The sequence below is a fragment of the Vanellus vanellus genome, assembly GCF_965231255.1.
Source record: "Vanellus vanellus genome assembly, chromosome: 3".
Classification (NCBI taxonomy): domain Eukaryota; kingdom Metazoa; phylum Chordata; class Aves; order Charadriiformes; family Charadriidae; genus Vanellus; species Vanellus vanellus.
The window spans coordinates 68,393,351-68,403,016 of record NC_138907.1 but is presented as its reverse complement, the minus strand read 5'-3'; the positions used below and the strand labels follow the sequence as shown (position 1 = coordinate 68,403,016).

Here is a 9,666-nt window from a genome sequence, read left to right as displayed (position 1 = left end):
ACTATCTGGAGGGTCTGATGGTTGCATTTTTTGACAGAAACTTGGTGAGTCACCAACAGTGGGTTTGTATATATGTATTCACAAGTACGTAAATAAATAAATGGGGGGGACGAGACATATGTGGCTCCAAAGTTGGCCTGACTTGGCCAACAGTTATGAAAAGGTGGCACCCTGCCCCTTCCCCTGGCCTTACCACAAGAGTTTGTCCCCATCTCTTTTCTGTGGTTGTTACAGATTATGTGGCCATATTGTAAGTTAGGTCACTGTCCTTATCAGATACTCTTTATTTTCCCTCAGATGCATGTGTAATTCCAGCCTACTGTGCAGCCAAACAATTTCCACAGTTAACAAAAATATGGTAAAAATGTGTGGATGTGGGCAGAAGGGGAATCTGGTGTTTTTAGTGGCAGAACATGTTCAAGATTGATTTAAGGCAGCTGGGAAGCTATGGGCTAACTTGAGTAGAAACATGAAGCATGCAAAATAAAAGATCACAAGGAAAGAAGGCTGCCACTTTGCTTTTCTTCAGTTAAATAAAACATAACTGATCTTGACGTAAAGCTGAACATTTTGTTTGTGATGGATATAGCTGCATAATGATGGTGAATCTTGGAAACCATGGAATAAAATAGTAATCCTAAAATAAAGTCTTGCCAAGCAAGGAAATACAATATTTGAAACAAGAAATTTTGAAAAATCATTTCAACTTCAGTCAGTAAGTAGTTACTCAAGCTGAATCCTGAACCATTCTGAGAAGAAACAGAAAAAAAATGTGGCCCTCTTATTTTGTATCCTTTCTGATCACAACAGAAGAATATCTACTTAGGAGATCTACTGGGGATTTCTCAAAAAAAAAAAAAAGAAAAAAAAGAAGGAGGAGGATTGTAATTCCAAATGTGTGATCTGGATAAAGAAGGTATGAATTGACAGTTCCTCATGCAATCAAACATTTGTTTTATGTCATATTTATAAAAAATATACCGTTAAAATATATCATAAGTTAAAAAGTTTTAGGTGAATCTGGAAGGGGTTTTTTTTTGTTGTTATTGTTTTTTTTTTTTTTTTTTAAACTAATTCTAAGCCTTTTGGAATACTTCCGCTTTGTATTTCTTATTTTTCTTTTTTCTCTCCCAGTTGTTAATCGTAGAAATATTGGTGGGAAGGGACCACTGGAATCTAACCTTCTGAGATTCAAAGCTATAATATGACCTGCACATGATTAGTTTATTAGAATAGAATATTATCAGAATATTGTGACTTTGGCTAGCCAAATCTTAAAAACAGTCTAGGATAGAGATTTCACAGCCTCTCTAGAAACCTGTTCCAGTGCTATACTACTCATCAAGAGTGGCTTTTCTTGGTCTCCAGCTTGAACATTTGAAGCTGAAATCTATGGCCATTGCCCCTTCCTGTGTTCTTGTGTATTCACGTCTCAGACTCCTGTTTTCCTGATGTTTTCTGCTTAAGACTTCTTTCTTTTTTCTTATTCAAGGAAGAATCCAACTCTTCCAGCTTTAATGCAAATGCCTGTCTTTCACTTCATTCACATTGTAAGGAGTTCCCATTTGATTCAAATAAATACCACAGATGCTAATAAATGGTCATCTTAGGCTGGGTTTGGATCTGGAGTGTTTACCAGATGTGCTGGTCTGTACCGTACAACCTTGCTTTCAAATTAATATTATAATTTATAATTAACTATATTTTAATATAACTATATATTAGCTACTGTCTATATAGCTATAAATATATTAAGTACATAAGTATTAGCTGTATTTTTATATAACTAATTTATAATACAAATATTATGTTGTTTGCCTTAAGTGGACAGAACATAATATTCTAATTATGTATTGATGAAACTTTTGAAATTCTTCCTTCGCTTGTCTGAAGTTCATTTTGAGGGGCTCCTGTGTAGGTTCTGAAACCATTCTTAATGTTTTTAAGTTAAAATATAGAATTAAATAAAAATCTGGTACACAGTATTGATACTTAACTGTGGTGAGTAAACTTGGAGTCATCAGCATTGTTTTCTGTTGGTGTATCAGTACTTTGCTTCTGTTATCTGCTACTCGGAGTTACTCAGTTTATTTGATTGACTGTTGTAAGTAGCTGATGCTTTCCCCAGCACACACGCAGAGCATAAGTTATATCAAAATATATTGTGGAACTATGTACGTAGATTTAACTTGGTTCTGTGCTGGGTGGTGAAAGAGACATTACGTCCCTGTTACTTAACAGAAAAGATGTGTGAAAGATCGCAGAACTGTGCAAAGGTCTCCTATTGATTTTCTTGCTGTCTTAATTGAATACAGTTTTTACTGAAATTTTCTAGTCATTTTTTCTGCACTTGGCACCATGATATCTAAGTGTCTATTAAATATTAACTGCTGGTGTGGGAATTTCCCCACAAAGGGAATTCAAGGGAATTGTAAAATACCTAATAAATCAATCTGTAGATCTCAAAGAAAGGGAATTGGAATCGGTATTATCTTTTTCAAGTGATAATGCTGGGGACACAGAGAGAGGATTTCCTATACTTAAAAGGAAAATGAAGGACCTTCTCAGGTTCCAATCATTAGGTTTAAAAGAATGCTTCATGAGGAGTGTCTTGGGGCAGTCTGCCCTCATTTACTTATATATGTATGTATGTGTGTGCTTGCTCTCCTCTAACTGGATATGTAGCGTGTTTTCAGAATAAAAGGTGCCCTTTGACCTCCCTATATCTCCTCTGTCAAAAAAGAAAGGTATGTTTTTGCTCTATTTATTAGAAGTACTCAGAGATACCTTTAGATATTGCCACATAAGGAAAAAAAGTATTTATGTACATAAATTTAATTTTTTTTTACCTCTAGACTTTTTCTTGCACCTTGGTTTCCATATTTTTTATAAAGCAGGGCAGCTATTATCTCCATTTTACAGATGCAGAAAAAGAGGTTTAATGTGGGTCTTGCAATAAACCAGTGACAGACTTGGAAGCAGAACTTTGATATTTTGCCTTCCAGACATTAATGTGATTGATTCATATCTGTATACTTCGTGGCAAAGGAATTTTAAAAAGCTATTTGTATTTCTTTTAACTTAAACCCCACAAAAGAGACAGAAACTGAGGGAAACAAATCCCATTCTTTATGGAACTCCACATGAAAGAAATTCATGGGTTTTGTTTTGTTTTTGTTTACAAGTACGATGCTCTAATGGAAAAAAATGTTATGCTCTTAAAAGCAGGCTTATAGTAAAAATGGAAATGAAAAAACAGTAACATGGAAATTGTGTAAGAAAAAATGCGTGTAAAGTTTTTGCAGTTATGCTGCCAGCAGCTTGCGTTATCTACATAATGTAGATGTGAGTGCCTCCAATTAAAGCCAATGGATCTTTGTAACTTGCGTGAACACCTTTCAGATTCCCTACCCTCAAGGTCTCTCTCTCTCTCTGTATTGGCAATTCAAAGATTTACCTTATAGATTTTTGGTTCATATATATACTTTATATTTCTTCATAATTGCAGAGTCCCATTTTCATAAATTGTTCCACTTACAAAATTTTTCTTTCCCTTCCTACATGTAAGGGCTTTGGTAAACAGATGTTTTATTTTACACTTTTCTGCCTGTGTTATTTCAGTGTCTTGTCCATGGCAAGGCCTTCTGGTCATTCAGATGTGTCAGTTTTTAGAACCAAGATGACTGAGAGCATAGTAGTTTGTAGCATTATAAAACGAAAAGAGAGAATTAAATTGCAATGTTGAAAAGAATTCCCATATATAGTCTGGCATATAGTCTGATAAGAACTGAACAAAAGCTTAGGGAAATGGTTCTTGAGGCCTAGATGGCAGAGGAAATTGTTCTTAAAACAGACTATTCCAGTCCTACTTCCCATTCTATTGCAGAGCGGTTCTATCAGGAGAAGCTGCCCGTGGCCGCTGGAGCCCCAGTAGGAATGGCAGCTGTGGGGAGCGGGGAAGAGGGCTTCTGTGGCCAGGACCTGAGCCTCACATGCACAGAATAGGGTGTAGGTACAGTCAGGGACAGATTGTAATCCTTGTGTTAAGGATTTTCAAAACATACTGCTAGGAACTCGCACCCTTGCTGACTTCTTCAATAACTCTTTTTTTAGATATTAATTTATCCATAGTCTCATGAATTTAACAATCATTGGAAACCAGAACCTTTAAGATAAATTGTCAGGGTATGTAGTGTACACAATCAATATCATGAATGTGTGCATATAACATGCGAATTTTAATGCCCTTCTGTGTGTACTCCAAGGGGAATGTAGATAGCAGTAATCTGTGCCTTTCTTTTATGAGCAAGGAATCTTTTATCTGAGAATAATTACCCTAAACAGCAAGCACCTGTTTGGTTTGGGGTTTTTTTTTCTGTTTTGGTTTGGTTTTGGTTTTAAAGATATGCCTTTTAGTTGTCTTTGATTGCAGATTTTGTCACCTGGGAGTCACTACGGGTTTAACTTGGGTGTAGTGAGCTCAGGAGATTGGGAGATATCCAAGTCAGAGGCATCAACAGCATGTACCTATGACCTCCACGACAGCAGTTTTTGTGTGAACTTGTCCCTCTTGAACATAGCTGCTTGCTGCCTGCAGTATCCAGGTCTCTCCTTAACGTTGATAACACCAGTGACAAAATAATACTGCCTCTATTTAGGAGGGATGGCATCCAGCAGCAGCACGTGTGTCCTCAGTCCTGCCTTGCCATACAAAGATGGAAGCATTCATAAAACCACCAACTGACCAAGTTCGGGGTAGCACAGAGTACATGACCCAGGGCAGTGTGAAAGTTAGTCTTTTGACAGCGAGGGCAAATAATGTTTCATGGAATAATTACAACATGTATTACTTCTCTTCCAATTAAAAGCAAATATTTTTATGAATATTTAGTGGTCCCTTCCCCAACACCTAAAAAAGCAGAATCAATGTATTGGTGTAATGTTATGTGGTCACCTTGTGCTTGGACAAGTGAACTGTTTGTTTGTATGACATCACAGGAAATGGTCGAGTTTGATGCTTGAATACAAAATCGGCTAGGGGAAACAAGAGGGGAATGAGAACGAGATAAATACTACACATTGAAGTGCTCTAAATAAAAGCTGGTAGGGGTGCCTGAGGAGATGGAGCTGCGCTTTTGGCATTGGCTTGCTAATACCAAGTCTCCCTTAAACGAGAGGTTCAGGTTCTTGTCGGACTGTCTTAGGAGTCTTGTCACTCTGTGGGAGCTACACTATTTATCCTGCAGATTACTCTGTTAGGTTTCTTTCAGATGAGAGCATAAGAACTCAAATCTAGTCTGTATATAGAAATTATAATCCCATGTGGCACAGTAAAAGATTGCTTGCTGTCTCGCTCCTGCTTGCTTGAGATCAACTGTGTGTTAAAAATAGTGAGTAGAATCCAATTAAATTAGGGAAGAAGGGTTAAAACACAGATAGACTGAGAGAACAGAAAGCAGAAAACTCTAAAGTTATGAAATATTAATATATTACATGTTTTAGTCAAGCCTTGGAGCAAGATGGATCAAGTATGAGCACCCCAGAAAAATAAACAGAAAATGAAATTCTGCTACATGACAGCAGGGGTACTTTTCTTTGATCTCAGCTGTATTGACAGTACAATTGAACCGTTATTTAAGAAAGGATGAAGCCCAGCAGTATCATTTTACAGAGAGAAACTACTACCACAGAAAACCTATCTACCGACCCATGTGCACTATGTCACTCAAATATTGAATACATGACAGGTGGGCATGCAGGTGAGCAGAAATCTGTGAGGAATATTTGTGAGTAGTTCTAATTTGAGTTGAGTCATTGGCTGAAGATGACCCAAGGGGTTCTTTTATAATATGAAGAATTAATTGAAATGTATATTTCTGTTATCTTTCCAATAACCTGATAGCTTCTCTGTTTCAAATGAAAGAAAATTTCCTGTTACAGGATATTAAACTGATCTCCACTGCCTTATGAATTTAATAATTGTCTGGCATATGAGCTTTAATTTTTTTTTCAACAAATGTATAAAAACTCATAAATAAGGACACTTTTAGGCAGGGCTGTAAGATTTATAGGGTAGAAAGTATGGGGGTGCTCCCTACCGTGATACAATGTCCACATGGTTCCTGCTGGTGTGCTGATAGCTGCCTGAGAACTTTAGTAAATGTCAAGTGACTTTGCGTTGGTCCTAGTCTAGGAACAGCTGAATGCACTGCAAAGATGCCAAATTAACTATTGATACATAAGGGGTAGAAAACCAGTTATATTCTATGCTAATTAATGCTGAGTGGAATGGTCTGCAGCCCTAAAATAATCACAGTCACACGAAAAAGACACTAGGCAGATTTAAGGATCGGTGATTGAAGTTTACAAAGTTAATACATAGACTACATTAAAATGGCTACTTTATACCCAACTTTTAGCTGGTTCCCTGTTGAATACAAATACGGGAACATCATATTTGAATGTAGATTAAAATAAGTATATACTTACAGTATTAATTCTCCCTTTTAACAATGCCCTCTAATATCATATCATTGTGAAAAAGGTCCCATATTGAAAACATTTTCAAATAGGAATCTTTCAGAGGGCATTAATTTGTATATTCCTTGCAGAATCTTCCTTCAAGTCCTTTGTGTAACACCTCAAAGAAAGCAAAGACTAATTAATAATTATGTTTAGTGTTAGATTGCGTGAAGGTTCAAATACAGCATTTGTATTATTAGGATATCCTAGAAGGAAAGGATTTTACACTGCTAACTTTTTAAGAATTTCAGTCTGGGGATTTACGGTAGCAATGTCAAAAAAGTTCTCTTAGGCTCAGAATGAGACCTGGGAATTTAAGGAGAGGATACACTGTATTTGTGCATAACAAAAGCTGAGATGTGTTTGTCAATACAACTCTGCATCTTATTTTCAAAATGATAGTTTTGAGGAAACTAGTTAGAGAAATAACTAAAGAAGGTTTTTTCTCTAGTAAAATAAACATAGAAAATTTTAAAATGAAACTTTCAAGTGGAGAGATGTGGCTTCCGGCTTTTTGTTTGCTTCTGATTCTTCAATGGCCATTGTACGGTTGGAAGTCTTTTCCATAGAAAATTACCCTAAAGAAAATTCTCAGTCTATCCCACTGCCCCTGTAGAAATTTTACTAGGTCAACCTTCCAATTTTGCTTTTTGACATTGGACTGAAGGCTTCTGTCATCCATTGTAGAAGCAGACTTTTTATTTTTTGGTGTGTGTACAGAGAAGATTACAGTCCTTGTATCCTTAGTAACCAGAGCTTATTATGTGTTCCCATCCAAATTTATTGTGTAAAACTTCCGCCTCGTCTTTCCTCACTTTGGGAACAGTCTTTGATTTGTTTCTTAGGGGTTTTCTTTGTTACCCAAGTTTTTGCCTCTTACTGCGAAATGCGCTTATTGCTATTCTGTTTTCAGACCCTGAGATCCCCCGGTGCTCTACTGCTACCGTTTCATCTACTGCCTTTCGTACCCTGTGCCCTGGTGCAAGGGATGCAGCGCATCTCCAGGTGCCACTCCCACAAACGCTTGGATCATCTTGTGCTCTCCTCGCCTTCCTGCCTCCCCGCATCAGGTGGTGTGGGTTTCAAAAGCAGAAGGGCCACCAAGGCTGGTGTTCTCTTCATCACCCTTTCCTCTGCATTCAGGGTTCACCAAACCTCTAAACGTGATCTATCTGCTGAGTGTTCTTTTATCCTTTTCCCTTACAAAAGGGCCCCTCTCTTTTCTTCCTTGTAGGAACTTCCTGGTTTTACCCTTTCTCTCTTGACAAAGGCTGTGTCTATTCCCTTGTTCTCATTATCCTTAAAAGGAGCTCCTCCTGCCCCACTACTTGCCCCATCTCATGTGTCAAAATCCCCCCAATTCTGCATAAAAGGAGTGCTGCATTTCATTGCTGCCTATCTGCCAAATTCCGTTTTCTGCCTATTTTAGGTCTCAGTACCTATTCTACATTCCTCCCTTTTTCCAATTTTTCACTGATCAAGAAATCATTCTCTTCAATTCTACGTCTCTTAGTAACTAGACTCCGTGGAATGGATAATCAAGTATATCACTATTACCTGGAAAGCGTTAATAGGTGCCTTTATCAGCCAGCTCTGTTTGGTGTGGATTTATGTGGTTACAGGCAGTTGAACCTGTCACTCTTCTAACACATCTCTTTCTGATTTTTTGTGCCCCTCCTTCCCTTCCTCTTTCCCAAGCCAGTAAATTATTCAGAGAACACTAAAGTTTTAGAATTAGTTTTAATTATTGCGGCCAATTATCCTAGTCCTTACAGGTATGCCCGTAAATGTTATCAACTTGGTAAGTCTACAAAGAGCTTACATTTCAAATCTATTTTTTTGTATGGATGCCAACCAGGTATGTCTCGTCAATACTGTTGCTAAAAGTCTCATTGTATAATGTGGAACTGTGTACTTCAGTGGGCAGTTTGTGTAGAATTAAAAAGTATAGAAGTTAAGTTCTCCACAAACTGAGCAGGCTGTCACCTAGAGTGACAGAAAGCAAGTTCTGTTAATAAGAAAAAGCTGCTTAAAAAGCTGTTGCCATACAGAAGGTGTGGGGGACCCGAAAACTTATTTTTTTGTCATTTTCCTAACTTTCAGAACAGTGAGGCCAGCCAAAGGAAAACCCAAGAGATGTATATTTGCTTCGGATTTCTGAAAAACAACCTGTATGTTCTCCAGCTGAGAGTCCATTGCTAAAACCTTTAATCATGCAAACAAATGTCATACTAGTGACAGTAGTACCACTGAAGCTCGTTAAAATCCTATTGGAAGACCTGAAGGATTCCTTTCCTTGACGTGTCATCCCATGCATTTTTAAAGCAGCATGCAGGGATTCATCTGTATGCAGTTCTGACTGATTTTAATGGAATGTAAAGATGTGACATCTGTGACAGCTCCGAGTCCACTTTTATACATAAGAAAAGGAGAGTTTCCACTAATACACATAGGCACAGCTTTACTAGAGAAGTATTAAGAGATACTAATATAATTTAATTTTCATGAATGATAAAGTAAATATGTGTAGGGATGTTCAAGCTGGCTTATATTCTAAGCCAGATGTCTTTGGCAGTTACAAGCAGAAATTCTATACCAGGTTGCACATTTTGTCTCTAATTCTAAACCATGGTATGTTGTCACTGGTTTGCTGACAGCCATCTGCTCAGACCTCATTTGATCTTCCCATTCAGTCACAGTTCACGTTAGGGGACAAAATACATGTAAGGGAGGGAAATTATTGGGCTGTTTTTCTTATGGAGAAAAAAAATATTATTAAATATTATTTAAATATTCTTTCTGAGAAGATATATATTAAAATATACTGAAATCATGCACATATTCTGTTTGTGAAACAGGAAGATTTTTAGACACTCTGTATTGTGACTACAAATACAGATGCACTGTCTATTACATTCATATATCCCTATATATTACATATATATAATTTATAAATATATAAATACACTATTACAGCACTTATAAATATGTGTGTTTAGTAGGCCTTTTGTAGCAAAGTCTATGGTGATCAAATGTAACATGCAACAACTATTTCAATGTACCAGAACAAAAGGATACAGTAAAATTGACACAGAATGTTGAAAACATTCTTTCATGTTTCATTGTTTCATGTGTATCATGGTC

General features: G+C 37.0%; 1 protein-coding gene across 1 annotated transcript in view; it reads left to right on the top strand.

Moving 5' to 3' along the window:
- The first annotated feature begins 353 nt into the window (after positions 1–353).
- The window catches only part of LAMA2 (laminin subunit alpha 2), a 318,297-nt gene continuing 308,984 nt past the window's right edge, over positions 354–9,666 (top strand). The window contains exon 1 of the mRNA XM_082480248.1: positions 354–916. Within this exon, the coding sequence (XP_082336374.1) occupies positions 895–916 (22 nt within the window). The 5' untranslated portion in view covers positions 354–894. The remainder of the gene's footprint in view (positions 917–9,666) is intronic.